The 16,322-nt window shown below is 36.7% G+C and overlaps 1 protein-coding gene across 2 annotated transcripts in view; it reads left to right on the top strand.

Annotated features, from left to right (window-relative positions):
• Window positions 1-13,652, top strand: part of cdk18 (cyclin dependent kinase 18) — a 63,730-nt gene extending 50,078 nt beyond the window's left edge. For both annotated transcript variants that reach the window (XM_065259189.1, XM_065259188.1), the window contains 10 exons: window positions 192-286; window positions 559-621; window positions 2,119-2,242; window positions 2,406-2,526; window positions 4,860-4,957; window positions 5,616-5,721; window positions 5,866-5,908; window positions 9,985-10,075; window positions 10,212-10,289; window positions 12,098-13,652. In XM_065259189.1, coding sequence (XP_065115261.1) covers window positions 192-286; window positions 559-621; window positions 2,119-2,242; window positions 2,406-2,526; window positions 4,860-4,957; window positions 5,616-5,721; window positions 5,866-5,908; window positions 9,985-10,075; window positions 10,212-10,289; window positions 12,098-12,132 — 854 coding nt within the window. In that variant the 3' untranslated portion in view covers window positions 12,133-13,652. The remainder of the gene's footprint in view (window positions 1-191; window positions 287-558; window positions 622-2,118; window positions 2,243-2,405; window positions 2,527-4,859; window positions 4,958-5,615; window positions 5,722-5,865; window positions 5,909-9,984; window positions 10,076-10,211; window positions 10,290-12,097) is intronic.
• The last annotated feature ends 2,670 nt before the right edge of the window (window positions 13,653-16,322 follow it).

Below are 16,322 nucleotides of genomic sequence, written 5' to 3'. Positions count from 1 at the left end.
TGTCTGAGGGGCAAGGAAATAGGTTGTAAACCACAGATCTATAAGATGGGAAGTAGTAATAATAAAGAATGGGAAATGTGTCCAAACTGTCTGAATGGTGCACAACTGGAAGTGAATTTTCTCTGATTATGACTCACTGTCGTAAAGCCGGAGGGAAGACTTACTGCCGGTCTGTTTTTGTGTTGTAACAGTGTCACTCCTGAAGAACTTAAAACACGCCAACATCGTAACGCTGCATGACATCATCCACACAAACCGATGCCTCACACTGGTCTTTGAGTATTTGGTAAGCCACGTTGCAAAAGCATTTATTAAATTCTACACAAACAAAACCAGACTTAAACTTGAGCTCTTAGCCCAATCTATTATCTACAGTATTCAGAAAACTAACCCGTGATGCATTGTTATATTGGGTGGGGTGGTAATTGTCAAATATTTTCTCTCTTGCCAAAAAAAGCCAAACACGTTAATTATGTAAGTGACCTTCAAAAAGTGACAGGACCGGTCTGGACAAAATGGCATTGTGACATGACGTCATTGTAACTTTCTGTTTTGTAGGACAGTGATTTGAAGCAGTACCTCGACAACTGTGGAAACCTAATGAGCATGCACAACGTGAAGGTAACAGCACTGACAATCCTGTCAATCAAAATACATTACCGACCTGACAACTTAACAATTATAATCCAAAACACCGAAAACCAGAAAACCTTCTGAAACATTTGTGACTGATTTACAATACAGTAAATCACAGTAAAGTGCACCGGACACAATGCCACTACTTAAAAAAAAACACAAAATCGAGGCACACAGTAGTGTCAAATTAGCATGCTATATATTTCAATTAGTAATGCAAAACTCTTAATACAGGGTTCACACCAGACACGGTACAGGCGGCAAGCGCAAGTGATTTACATGTTAAGTCAATGCAAAGACGCGATTAGGCATCCTGCGGTGCGAATGGCACGCAGGATTGAGCGTTGCTGCGGGAAAAAGTTTCAGAAAAATCTGAACTTCAGCAGATTTCCGCGCCCCGTTCACTGACCATGCTGTAGTAGTGACGTAATTAGGGAAAGCGAGCGGAGTCTCAGCGGAGTCGCAGAAGCCCCTCCCATGACGCGAATTTCCGCATGAATGTATCGAATGACTAGAATTTCACGCGCGGCTTTCATGCGCGAATAAAGCGAGTAAACTTAAATGTTCAAGCATCCAACTACGTGCAAATAGCGCGTTGGTGTGAATGCACCATAACTCTTTACCCGCTGGCATTTTTTTTATTTGCCAGCCAGCATCAGCATTTTTATGATTTTTACAATAGTTTAATGTCTTCCAGAAAATTTTATTTTATAAATATATAAACATTCGATATATAAAATGAAAGAAAAGACCCTCTGCTTTCAAACTAAAACTGGAAAAAAAATTATCCTATCTTCATTTGTTCTCTTTTATAACCTCTCAAATATGGGTAGGTTTCTTCAAAAATACAAAATTTTGAGCAAAAAGCTGAAATAATTACTTTTTTGTAAAGGACTTTTGTATTCGAAATCAAGTTTAGAACGATGATCAAAACATACAAGTTTTTACTGTTTTTGAATAAGTGGATGCTTAAGTGTTTATAAATTGGGTAAGAACACCACCTAGTGGGCAATAGTAGAAATATAGATTGTCATAAAAACTTGTCATTGGCAGGAAAGCGTTTTCTCTTAATTGACAAAATAACTCGTCAGTGGTAGGGAAAGAGTTAAAGACATAAAACATATATAGTACATAAAATATTACGTAAAATAGTCGTAATCATAATTAGATTTACCAATTTTTATCAGTTTTTGTCTTTATATATATAGGGGGCGAATTCCACCCTTGGAGTTTTTGCACGGTTGTCATTTTTAGCAAGAAAACAACATTCACGATAACAAAAATAACATTTGTAAATAACTTATTACAAATGGTCACATTATGACACACAATTTACTGAACACATCACAAGACATTGTGGGATTTTCTGCAAAGGAACATGGATGCAAGGTGGCTTAAAAGTTACCTAAATGTTACCTTTGTATTGTCTATGATAACTTAAAATGTGAAATGGAGCTAAAATCTCTCTTTTTGTCAATGCAGATATTTATGTTCCAGCTTCTCCGTGGTTTATCGTATTGTCATAAGAGGAAAATCCTCCATCGGGACCTGAAGCCTCAGAATTTGCTCATAAATGACAAGGGAGAATTAAAACTAGCAGATTTTGGTAAGAGTCCAAATATTCACTCAAGCGTTCAGATTGCTGCGTTTCACGAAGAATATCTGGCGTGACACAGCAGCAGCAGCCTCAAATCATCTCATAATCTGAGTTACCCCCCAATGTTTGTTCATTGACTTTACTATCTATGCTTCTTATCTTGCTTGTTAAGGTTTGGCCAGAGCGAAATCAGTCCCTACAAAAACATATTCGAACGAGGTTGTGACCTTGTGGTATCGACCACCTGATGTCTTGTTGGGTTCGACGGAGTACTCCACACCAATAGACATGTGGTAAGATACTATTGCCCTATAGTGCTGAAATAAACAGACTGATCTTACAGGAATTCGTACGTATTTTACAAGATGGCTAATTCGTATAAACATTTGTATTTATGAAGTGAAATGTACAAAAAAACGTACGATTATCAAAAAATAATAATAATAATAATAAACCCCACCCCTAACCCCAACGCAGAGGCAAAATTAAATCGTACAAAAATGTACAAAGTGGTCGTATGAAATACTACCTTGTACGAATACAAATTAGCCACCTTGTAAAATACTTAAGCCGCCTTTCCACTGCACACGACAAACAACGGCCAAAAAAAACGGAAAGTCGCAAAGGGGCTGCATGAGGTGCCGACCGTCTACGGATCCATAAGTTTCGGATCCGTTTTGACAATTGGATCCGTTAAAAATGTTTTACTTGTGCGACTACACCGCATGAGATACGCTGATCAGAACTGATATATTTCAGTTTATTACAATCAAAACCCTGTCCGAAGTGAAAACTATTTAATCCTTTATGTTTAACTTTATCAGTAACAGAATCGTTTATAAAAAGATTGATTACTGATAAGTAATACATTATAAATTTAATATATACATTATTATTTTAATCTTGTCTCCATATGTTCTCTCCAAAAGATATTGGCAGTCTTTTTCATATATGCATAAATGCTTTCATCATTTAGCTGTTTGTTGTTTTACTAATTTTCATTTATTTGCATTCAGTTTTTTATTAAATGAATGCAAATAAAAGCCTCTTGTGCTGGAATGAGCTTATCTTCCATATTATGATAAAACTTAAACTTCATGACGACTGCCACTAGGGGGCGAACTCTGACAATCGTGTCTGAATGTCCAGCAATGTCGTGTGCAGTGGAAAGGCGGCTTTGATTGTGTTGGAACTAAACTAAACAAATCACTAAGTACCATGGACTTGGATATAAGCCTTGAAAAAATGATGAAAGCATTTAATTGCTACTTATATTTTGGATTAAGGATTTAAACAAACTCTTAATCCAAAATATGCAATTTCTGTGCAGAACATCCACATATTTGTGCTGCAGATGTCATTCATTTAAATCTTGAGCATACTTCACTTTTCTTAGCGAGTGACAACTTTAAAGTAAAAAAGCACAATAAAGAAGAGAACCAAGCTATAATTAGGGACCACACTAGATACTATGTTTCACTTTTCACAAAACTAACGAGTAACCACATAGCAACAAAGTAAAAACATCTAGAACACCTTGGCAACCGCATAGCGACACAGTGGAACACTGCTACACTTTAACAAAGACTTTCTCATGATAAAGCAAAACTCAAGAATCACACCACCAGTGTAATATTGCTCAACAGATATCAGCAGATATTTTTATGAAAAGTTTTTATGAGTTCAATCATCCATACAGCACATACTGTATTGTGCAGTTATAGTTTATTTGATTTATTCAATCACATGTCTTAGCTTTAATAGCAACCAAATATATTTAATTCAATTGTTGCACAATGTTGCATTGTCTCAAAGCAGATTTACATAAAAAAGAAACCAGAAAACATGAAGGTTATTAAATATATAGAAAATATTACTGAAAATTTGAGAGTCCACATGATAAGATTGTAATCTACATAGCATTTACTTTATCTGAGACTATGGGACATATTGTCAATTAATATGATAAATAACAGTTATGATATTGACCCTTACACATTTGTCAAATCATATATTTGTTTACTGTCTCAGGGCAAAGAAACGAAATGAATGGTTTCATCTAACCATTTGCTTTGTAAAAATTACCCATTTATAAATTTTATGACATAATACATCAAACTGCTTTTTGATCATTTAAAGGGCTCTCGACAGCCGTCCGGTCCTCTGGAAGAAACGTTCTTTTGAAAATTGAATTCTGTCTTTCCTGACATAACCTTTTAACGCCGCACAGGTCCTGACACACGCTCCTCAGGCAACTCTGGATAGCTGACACGGGCTCACACATAAACGCTTTTTAAAGTTAAGCCGTCCTGTTCAATACAAATCCTGTTGTGTTTAATCCGCGGGATTAGTCCGGTGAGCTAATCAATCGTGTGTGACAGCAGTCATATGTGTCTTTCCATATCTCCACCTCACAGACGTCTCCACATTCCCCTTCACTCGAGCGATGTCGAGATGTGATAGGGAAATGTTTTTTGAACACATCTTATCCAAAACATCTATGACAGCCCTGTTCTGATACTGTATATATATATTCAAATGATGTCTGCTTTTAATAGAAGACATTTTATGACTAATGCAATTAAATTAAATAATATTAAATAATGGATGTGTCTATATGAAACAGGGGTGTAGGATGTATCCTCTATGAAATGGCCACAGGACGTCCCATGTTTCCTGGATCAACGATTAAGGAGGAACTACACCTGATATTTCGACTCATGGGTACAAAAAATCTTATCTAGTATATTAAAATTACAGTATTTAAATGACTTAAATGTGTTTTCAGCTTATATTTTTTGCTATTACGCAAAGGAATGGTTCACCAAAAAAATAAGTTCTGTCATCATTTACTCATCCTCATGTCAATGCAAACGTATTGCATTTGCAACACAAAGGTTGTGGGTTAGCTTCCCATACATATCAATAAAAAATGCATAGATTGAATGCACTATAAATTTATTTTTTGGATAAAAAGTCTCCCAATTGTAAAAAGGCAAAGGTATACTGTTTCTTTCATGCCGGATAAAAGAAAGTTTAAGTGCTCGAGCAGTAAAAGGAGATGCCAAGGTCTAAAACTGACAAAGTATCAAAAGGACATCATAGACTTGCTTGACATGCTTTCACAAACCATTTTAAAATACAGCCGCCTGTTTTTTGTAATTTAGTCCCCATTCACCTTCACTGTATAAAAAACAACGAAAGCATTTTGCCCAGCGTCTTTTGTGTTTGACAAAAGAGCAATCATTAGGAACAACATGACAAAAAAACAAAGGATAAATACAGTACAGGTTAAGAACAGCATGAGGGTGAGTAGATGATGACAGAAGTAAGATTTTGTGCTTTTTTAAAAACACAAAATCTTTGATGTTTTTAAAACCAGGCACTCCAACTGAGGAGACCTGGCCGGGAATTTCAACCAATGAGGAATTCAAATCGTACCTGTTTCCTCAGTACAGAGCACAAGCGCTCATAAATCATGTGCCCAGGTACCACAAAACACCGACCAGCATACAATGAGATGTGAAACACGCAAACAAAACACACCTCTAGTTCTAAAGAACAATTGTATTTGTTGGTGAATACTAAATAGGCCATCGTTGAGATGCATATTTAACAATTTCTTGTTTCAGACTTGACACAGAAGGTATAGATCTTCTAACAGCTCTACTGCTGGTAAGTACAAACATCTGAAATAATATGTGTAGTCGTGGCCAGATACCTTAACTTGTCCACACGTGGGCAGCTTGCAAAGAATATCAGACAAGAGTTTACAGTAACCTATAGCCACTATACATTTTTTTAATTGGCCTGCATAGACAGTAAGGACGGTGTGCTCATGCTTTTAAAAGCAAACCTCTGTGTGGAGTTAAAGCAGAGGCGATACAACAAAAGACAAATGTTACACAATCAAAGGGTTTGTCTGAAACAGAGGGCAGAAACAAAACCCCTGCAGTCTGAGAATGCATCAAAAAACCACAACATTAACTTAGAAACGCTCTGCTGGTGTAAGAGGATTAAAGGATGACGTGTATGGCAGAATAACAGGAAGACAATAGGGCTGGGCGTTATGGTGGTATATTCTGTCACCATGAAATAAAATGTCAGATGAAAGAGATTTTTCTATTCCGTTCTGTGCATTTCGTGGCATGTAAATAAGTGGGCGTGGCTAACTATGCACTCCTGCAGGTTAGACTGAGTATGGCGAAGAAACGTAAAATAATTCAATCATAACAAATGAACGATTAATTTCTGTAATTTCATAATAAGCACCAGTGAATCCACCACAAGTCTCTCTCTCTCTCGTTCTCTCTGTGCTCATGTCATATAAAAAATACACTTTTCGCACATAATGCTAATAGTTGTAAAGTTTTCTAAACTTTAAGCAAGCTAAGACAAAACTTGTTACTATCAGTGATGCGTGCCAGGCTGCAGCGATGTAGTTTGACGTGCTGTTTGTTCATAGTACAAACATCTTTAATCATAAAGATGAGAAAGAGACACAACGGTTGAAGGGACACTCCACTTTTTTTGAAAATATGCTCATTTTCCAGCTCCCCAAGAGTTCAACATTTGATTTTTAATGTTTTGAAATATATTCAGCAGATCTCGGGGTCTGGCAATACCTTACCTGCAAAACTTTATTAACGTACATAACTACCTTCCGGTAGCGCCGCCATCTTAGTCGCGTCCGCATTCAGGATGAGAGCTTACGCAGCCTACGGAGGCTACTCTGCTGCTGCTCTGTCCCCCCGCCCTCCGAATTTGTCATACGTCACTAAGAAAAGTGCGTACATTACGCTAATACTCTCTCCTGAATACAGAGGAGTCCAGATGGCGGCGCTACCGGAAGGTAGTTATTTACGTTAATAAAGTTTTAAATATGGATATTTCTACAACAACACCGCGCGGATTACCCTCAGAAGACCTTTGTTTATCATCCTGGAGCCGTTTGGATTTATTTTGTAAAGGATGGACACACTTTTTTGGACTTGAAGGTCGTGGACCCCGTAACATTACATTTAATCAACTGAAAGATCTAAAACATTTTCTAAAATATCCGAAAATGTGTTTGTCTGAAAAACGATGGACATATGCAACTCGGACAGCTTGGGGATGAGTAAATCATGGGTTTAATATCATTTTTGGCCAAACTATCCCTTTAAATTACCAAATAAAAAGCCTGGCTCAACAAACTAATTTTTGATTATTTTTAACTTAATATCAATGTTACATATAAATGGCACCCAGCAACGTCAGTACACCACAATGTGTTCAACATGAAACACTCAATGTTTAACAAAACAGCCAAACAAAAAGCGAATTGTATCCGTTATCCGACACTTATAAAAATAATTTGTATTAGATATTTAAAACCCACACTGGTCAATCTCTAGCACGAACACACAATTTCATTCGTCAGAGATCTAATAAGCACACACACACTGTGACCAGATGCCTGTGAGGTTTAATACTGTGAATCAGATACTGTCTTGGCTCCGAAAAATCCCCAGCGGGAAAAAAAGCTCTTGTTAAGAGATTCGCTGGTGAGCCGGAGTGAGCGCAGAAGCTAATTATAGTGTCGACTTCCCTCTCTGCCTGCTCTCCTCCAGGTCCAATTAGTTTGATACAGGCAGTGGTGTCAGGAGCAGAACATTATAGCGTTATCACAACACAGGTAAACAAACACAGGCTGACACCTCTACACCTCACTCAGATAGAGAGACGAATAAGGACCTTTCAGAAATATATTGTTTAGATCATGCCGGGTGAACGACTGGACTAAAAGAGGCACCTCAGGCTAAAGATTCTTTGATGGCTGCTGTGTGACCATAAAAGCCTTAACACCAAGGACGATAACAATATGATAAAGTTTTATACATTCAGGAGAAAAGCGACACCACAACTTTAAAAATACAGATGAACAATAAGATTTTGATCATTTTCAGCGCCTTTTTTAGCCCAAAGATAAAACATTAAGAGCCATCATCATTATAATAATCCTTTAAGTTATTATCTTAAGCGAAGTATGTTGCATGTGGTAATGCATGCATGTGTGTGTGTCTGACCTCTTATTATACTTCTGTGGAGAAAATCTTTGAAAGATGTCCCCAAATAAAAAACATGAGCCATTGGGGTCATAGCGGTTTACCCTAAAAAAAGAAAATAATTCAGTGAGACCAAATCATGTCTATAAGTCTTTTGATACCTAGATAATAAGTAAAATACTAAAAAATGTAAACGTTTAAACTAAACAACATAAAAATACTGACTTACTTTGGTGTGAAAATTATCCTATACAAATAAAAAATAGCAGGACAATGGAGCAGTGATGGCATCACATATGGTACTTTAAATAATTACCATGGTATTTAATTGTCACTACACAGACAATGATAATTCAAATGAGTTCAGGTCACGCGTAAAAATGCACAAAGGTTTCTGATAAATATAATTGGGTTTAAAAAACAGAAATCAGAGAAATAAGGTTTCATGTGGACTAATAAGACCTCAGAAATGTGAGCGCGTCTCTCTCTCTCTCTCTCTCTCTCTCTCTCTCTCTCTCTCTCTCTCTCTCTCTCTCTCTCTCTCTCTCTCTCTCTCTCTCTGCGCGTTCTGATGGCGCGCACCCAGCGTGAGTGCGCACTGACCTGTCAGTATGATAAAAGACCGCGGCGCGGTGCGGAGCACGCGATTCGTTAATCGTGACAGCGCCCTTAATGAGTCCAAACCGCGCACCTGTTTCTCATCAAACCCCGCTGACTGATCGCGCTGTCACACGCGCACAATTCGCCCTGCTCGCTTGAAACGCCGCCAAACCTCGCTGGAGACGATTTCAAACCTTTTTGAGAGATGACAGCAGTGATGGGTGCTTCATTATTTAAAACCATTTCATAGTTCACGGATCAACAAGTCAAAAGTTTACACGGAAATCAAGTCATTAGTAAAGAGCGCGCACGACGGGAAACACCGGAGGTACTTGCGCTTCAGTGCGCACATCAGTGTTACGCATGCGCACACCGCTGGGGGTTGCAATAGCTGTGTCCCAAATGATATACTATACACACTATGCCCCTTGAACTATGCACTGTGTACCCTAACCCATCTAGTGTATGCTTTATGAGTAGTACTGTCCCAAATGGAACACTTAAGCTACAAAGAAGGTACATACTATTAGGGCATAGTATAATAAGTAGACGAATTGGGACACAGCTTAAGTGTTAAAAATACCTACTTTTGAGTGCAGAACAACACAGTATGGACACATTGGGTCATGCTAACAGAACGGAAGTGATGACTGTTGCCTGGACGACGCAGTGATCCTTAAGAACATCAACATCATAATACAACTCTCTTTGCCATTAAGCATTTCTTCATCATTATTTGTCATGTAATGTTTACTCTGTAGTTTAATATGTTGATTCAGTGACACATCATTTATTTAATTTGTTAATTCTTTGTTGCGCAACTAAACTCCGCCCTCTCATATTTGGTGTTTGAGTGTCCATGGATCTACACTTTGAATTTTTGCCTAAAACCATAGACTATCCGGGAACTTTATGGATACTCATTATAACATACTATGGTTTGGGACAAAAATAATGTTTACTGTTTCGGGTGGATAGTATGCAGATTGGGATGCAGGGTTAATGTTTTTTACTAACCGAAAGGGTTGATGAAAATGTTACACACAGCGTTTTGTATTAAAAATATTTTAAAGCTCTTCCTCCTTTTCCTTTGACTTTGTTCAGTATGACACCAAACTTAGGATTTCTGCCGAGGCATCATTGAGACATCCTTACTTTATGAGTCTGGGAGAAAACATCCACACCATTCCAGACAGTGAGTTCATCTCTATGTGTACAGAGATCATATCAGCTGTGCATGAGTCTGTCTTCTACCTTAAAGACAAATAATCAAGTCATTGTTTAAGGCACCTGATTGATTTTATCTTCCTGCTCTTTGTTTAACTCTCCAGCCTCATCAGTGTTTTCCCTCAGAGAGCTCCAATTACAGAAGGATCCAGGACACAGGAGCTCAGTGTTCCAGCCTCCAGGTATTCCGATCTGTCCTTTTATTCTTAGCAATTTGATCATGTTTAATTATGCACAAATTAAATCTCGTTTCACAATATGCACATAAGCAGGTACAGCTAAGCCAAAGGTCCACATATAGAGCTTGCACTAAGTTCAGCAGAAGATATGATGAAAATGATCGGTAAACATGTTTAAAAATATTATTGCAATATAGAGTTGAAGTTATTTGTTTGTTTGCAAAAACATATCTTGGCAGGACTTGATGCAAGCTCCTTACATGTGATGGCACACAACCAGCACTGTAGATCAGTGAATTTGACTGAATCTAGATGATTCAAGTTTGGATTTCATTCCTATAGAATAGTTTGGATATAAATGTGGTCAAGTTTGTAATACTTGTGAATTGCCCACCCACAATAACCATTTTGCTGTGTTGTTGTCGAGTCCAAATCGAGTCCGAGTCAAAGAATCTTTAGCTCGGACTCAATACTCAAACTCTGGTGTTGGGATTTGACTTGGATTCGAATATACAGCCATTGTTGAATGCAATAATGTCATAAACTATAAATTGGGTTGCAACTAAAGATTATTTACAATAATCGATTAATCAGGCGATTATTATTATTTTTTTATTAATCGACTAATCGGATAAAAACAAATATTTACTCAATTACACTTATAGCTAAACAAGTTACTGAATTATGGAGCTTTTCCATTGCATATGGTTTGACTTGGTTTAGTTTGGGTCGGGTCAGCTTACTTTTGGGATCTTTTTCATTTGGTGCAGTACATAGTACCAAATACTTTTCACGTGTTGACGTGTAGAAGTGTACTTTTAAAAGTGCAAAGCCTCACACTACTACATAGGTTGATTTAGATATTTTAAGTGTTAAAAGAAAGTTTGTGCATCTTTTAAATAGTAAAATATATTTAAATGTCAAAATATAAATAAACAACGGTTATTTTCATAATCGATTAATCGGGCAATTATTTTTCGATTAATCGACTACTCCGATAAAACCATAAATATTTACTCAATTACATTTTACACTTATAGTTAAATAAAGGCACTGAATTATGGAGCTTTCCATTGCATAGTACCCATGGTTTGGTTCAGCTTACTTTTGAGAGCTTTTCCATTGGGTGCAGTACATAGTACCCAATACGTTTTCACTGTTCACATGTAGAATTTTTTGCCACAGATTAATAAACTCCTTTTAATCTAACTTTAGACCGTGATAAGAATTAACATTATTCGTTATTTACAAAATAAACAGGCCATAATGATATTAAAAGTGATACATGCGTTGTTACAATTTTAAAACAGATACTTAGTTTGTGGTTCATACTACTTTTATGAAAACCCAACAACAATTATACAGATACAAACTCACTCGTATTAAAGGAACTGAAACCTTTATTAACCAGCATCCTTTTGCACTTTTGTTTCCGTCATTGTCCTGTCAGGGTTGCCAGATCCGTTAAACAAGACCTGGCAATGCTGCCTTGCTTTTAATCAAGCTGGTTTAAACGTACAGCTCACGTTGTATGAAGTCAGGCGCTGTTACTTCAAACTTTTTGAGCTGTATGAAGAAACAGTGCCTGACTTTGAGCGCACAGCTCGCGGTGTATGAAGAAAACATGACTGACTAATTATAAGCCTCCAGCTCAGGCTGTTCATTCGTTGACAACAAATGCCATTTTTATTGATTAGGTGTTGCAGCCTTACTATAAACTACGTAGTGTGCTAAACTATAAATAGTGTGACATACTCACCTGTTAACTTGTAGATGTTTTCTAACAATGGGCAATTTTTTCAATTCTTCAGGTCGAGGCAAGAACCGCAGACAAAGTATATTCTGAGGGGGAAAAGTGTGAAGAGATCACATCACCAGAACAAACACCCACATGAACTATTTATTTCCCCCTTCCTAAATATAAATATGTGCATGCACAGGTTCATACACACCCCAAAATAGTGTGCTGCAGTCTCATATTTTGATTTGAAACCGGAATCATCTCATCTGATCAAAATGACCAAGTAACCAAGTTAACTGTTTCTCCAAACACTACTGAAGCTCCACTGCGGTCTCTTTAAGACCTAATACGTTCTTGAATCTCAGGCCGTGGAACGACTGTAAATGGGCCTGGATGCTGACTGCGATTGGTCCAACAAAGAGATCCAAGTTGAAATCAGACTTTATTTCATTTGGATCTACAGTAGTACTTCAGGTGCTCATATATATAAGATGTATTAGTCTGAAGCGTGTGTGCGTGCAAGAAACATTGTTTTGTGTCCTACTTTTTCCATTGCTTAAGTGAATAGTTTTGTGTTGACTTGTTTTGCCTTATGTGTTTGAGTCATGGTAGCTCATTTAATAAATATTTATTTACCACTATAATATTTGAAAGGGTTGAAGCATTAAAAAAAAAATGAAAATTTCATCATAAATATTTGAGCCATTTAGTAGGTAACCCTTCTTGAGAAGTACTTGAATTCATATACCATTGAACTTTGGATATTAAAGATGTTGGAAGTGATTCGTCTGTTTGACTAACCTACACCAAATTTAGGTCTGGTTTTGCAGTCAAGATTTAGATTAAGCCAGAATTAGCCTTAGTTAAGTTAAGATATTTAAGTAGCTTTTATTAATGTGTGTGTAGGGTTGCAAAATTCCAGGAATTTTCAATGCTGGAAACTTTCCATGGAAATATATGGGAATTCTCCAAAATTTGTTTTACCTTGCATTCATGTCTGGTTATGACGAAACAAAATGTTTATTTATGTTCGTATATGATATATTTTATATAAATGTCCCCAAATTTCCTAATAATTCCCATTAAAGGGACACTCCACTTTTTTGGAAAATTTCTCATTTTCCAGCTCCCCTAGAGTAAAATATTTGATTGTTACCGTTTTGAAATCCATTCAGCCGATCTCCGGGTATGGCGGTACCACTTTTAGCATAGCTTTAGCATAATTCATTGCATCTGATTAGACCATTAGCATGGAGCTCAAAAATGACACAATGATATTATACAGAAGGGGCACTGCGTGATATTATTGCGCCTCCTGCTATGTTACGGCAGCAAAGTCCTTCATTATTAGCCAGAATGAGAGTATAGTAACATGGAAACTCTTAAGTTATTTTTGAGCGCGATGCTAATGGTCTAATCAGATTCAATGGATTGTGCTAAGCTATGCTAAAAGTGGTAGCGCCAGACCCAGAGATCGGCTAAAAGAATTCCTAAACGGTAAAAATCAAATGTTTAACTCTAGGGGAGCTGGAAAATGTGTATATTTTCAAAAAAAAAATGGAGTGTCCCTTTAATTTCCCATGGAAATTTTCCGGAAATTTACCAGTCTTTCCACCCCTTTTCAACCCTACACTCTAAAAAAACAAACGGTGCTATATAGCACCAAAACAATTGCTTTGGATCGTAACGATAGAAGAACCATTTTAGTGCCACATAGCACCGGTGAAGAACCAGTGAAGCACCAGTGAAGCACCAGTGAAGCACCAGTGTAGAACCATATAGGGGCCATATAGCACCACATATGGTTCTACATAGCACTATATGGTTCTACACAGGTGCTTCACTGGTGCTTCACTGGTGCTTCACTGGTTCTTCACCGGTGCTATATGGCACTAAAAATGGTTCTTCTATCGTTACGATCCAAAGCAACTGTTTTGGTGCTATATAGCACCGTTTGTTTTTTAGAGTGTATAGTGTGGATCTTGAGACAAAAACGTGTGCAGATTTTATCCTTACAGTGCATTACAAAATATAAATTTTTATCACCTAATCATTTGTGAACCTTGGGTTCGAACCCACAACCTTTTGCGCTGTTAATGCAATGCTCTACCACTGAGCTATGAGCACAAAACAATGGCAGTGAAATATTTCAACATGTCTGCAAAACCAGGCCTTAGTGTCTGTCTAATTCACTTTAGTTTAATTTACAAGACACTAAACTTAATCGCAAGTCCTCTTTCCAAAACTCCAAAGACATTTCTCACATACGAGATGATCAAGGTTCCTAATTGGCTAAAAAGGACATGGTTCCAAAAAAAAAAAAGAAATCACTTACAGCACCTTTAATGTTATAGTTGCTATTGTATGAAATCATCAAAGTCAAGGTGCCTTTTGATAACCATTAGAGATGATGGGTCCAATATTACGCCTTTAGAAAACCATCTACTTCAATTTTCCAAAGGATCTTGTTCCTTCCGAGTAATTGCACATAATCTGAAGGTTTTCTTTTACAATTTAAGTCAATTGCTACTCCGTATTTGCACATGGCATGCAAGTGTCCTCTTGAATTTATTCAACCTCGCCTACTTTATCCTGTAGTTCAATATGAAAGCACTTTGACTCTTTATTGTTACTGACGCTGAGTACATGCTCCTGTAGTTTTAGACAAATTAAAGATTTAAATGCCAAAAAGGAACTGATCTGTTGTGAATGACAGACAAAGAGAAATCAGAGTCCTATAATATATTATAATGACTTACAGAGATTTAGTTCACAGCAGCAGTGGCACTAATTTATGTGTTTTGTGGTAAATACAAATATTTTAAATACTCTATTGAAAATAATTAATATATATATAAATATATGTATTTTGACAAGTGTTTTCTTTATTCTTGCCATTACAAGAGACCATGGTATTAAAAGATATTAGATGACGTCTAAATGTTTTATAAAAGATTTAGATTTTTGTATGAAATGTGATATTAAATATTTTGTGTGATTTGTCAATTCTATTACAATATTCTGATGCTGAATGTATTGTGACTGCAAAAATGCCAAATGTAATTAAAATAATAAACTAAATTATGAAAATCCACAAGTTGCAAAGAGTTAAAGTTCTTTGGGAACAACTAACTTTTTTAAAACTGAAACAACAGTCCTGTCATCTTTCATAGAGCTGTTTGTTATATTAGTACATTGAACAAAGTCAACTTAAACTTTGTTGCCTCATTTGTTCATCTGATTTCACAGTCAAACAAACGTGTGTGTGTAAGCATTGTTAACACGTCTATAGCAAAGAATACTGAACTAATCCGACCTCCAAATATATACTTTTAGGTAAAAAGTTTAAATATGAATGTCACCCCAGAAACCTGCGTGTTTTTTTTTTTACATTGTAGTGTATTTTCGTTGTAATGCATTGGAAATGAGAATCGAGGCGCTGGAAACACACTTGTGCACCTGTCTCCCACTGAATCATTTAAGCGAATAGAGTTGTGGTTCGTTCGAGCAACAACTCTACGGTGTTTCTATCATTGTTCACGCATCGTTTAACGTGTTTAAAAACTCGTTAAAACTGCTTGTTTACGCCTGCTTTCTCATAATGATGTATGCGACCAGGGAACCTGTAATTCACGATGCTGTTGGAATGATTCTGATTCGGATATTGTCGCAATAAATGTACCACACTGTCGTGGGGAAATCGGGACTTTGTTGAGTCACGACCTAAATATACATAAAAGCTTCACTTACAAATTTAATTCACATTCTTGAGCACACCTCAGGTTTCATACAAGCCATCAGCATCAGCAGGTCAGTGAGGTCACCGGCCGGAGGGGCGGAGCCCAGGAGTGACGTCACAGCAAGGTTGGCTTACGTTAAAAAAGTAAAAACAAAAAAGCTCTGAAACATGTTATGTTTTAAATGTACTAATTTTTTGTCATTTTTTTCTCCCTTCTCTTTTCTTTCCTTCTTTCTTTCTTTATTGTTTTTTATAAATAAACTTAACATAACAACATAATGTAATGTTTATATATTGTATTATATTATATTATAAATGTATATTGTTTTAACTGTTTTGGACACTCAGGCGGGGCTGGGGCTAACTTATCCATCTCTATATGGGAAATAACCTGGACAGATGGATATAATATCATTCCTTTTTTTACATACGTCCAGCTTTTAAATTGTGTTAAATTTGCTTGTAATTAGTTTTTTTACAACATCTCGTAAACAATTTCCAAACTTTAAGAGCAGAATTGCTTACTGAGAGATTCACAGACGCTTTGCAAATCGTT

The sequence above is a fragment of the Paramisgurnus dabryanus genome, chromosome 14, assembly GCF_030506205.2.
Source record: "Paramisgurnus dabryanus chromosome 14, PD_genome_1.1, whole genome shotgun sequence".
Taxonomy (NCBI): domain Eukaryota; kingdom Metazoa; phylum Chordata; class Actinopteri; order Cypriniformes; family Cobitidae; genus Paramisgurnus; species Paramisgurnus dabryanus.
The sequence above is the reverse complement of the archived record's forward strand: the minus strand, read 5'-3'. Positions and strand labels throughout refer to the sequence as shown.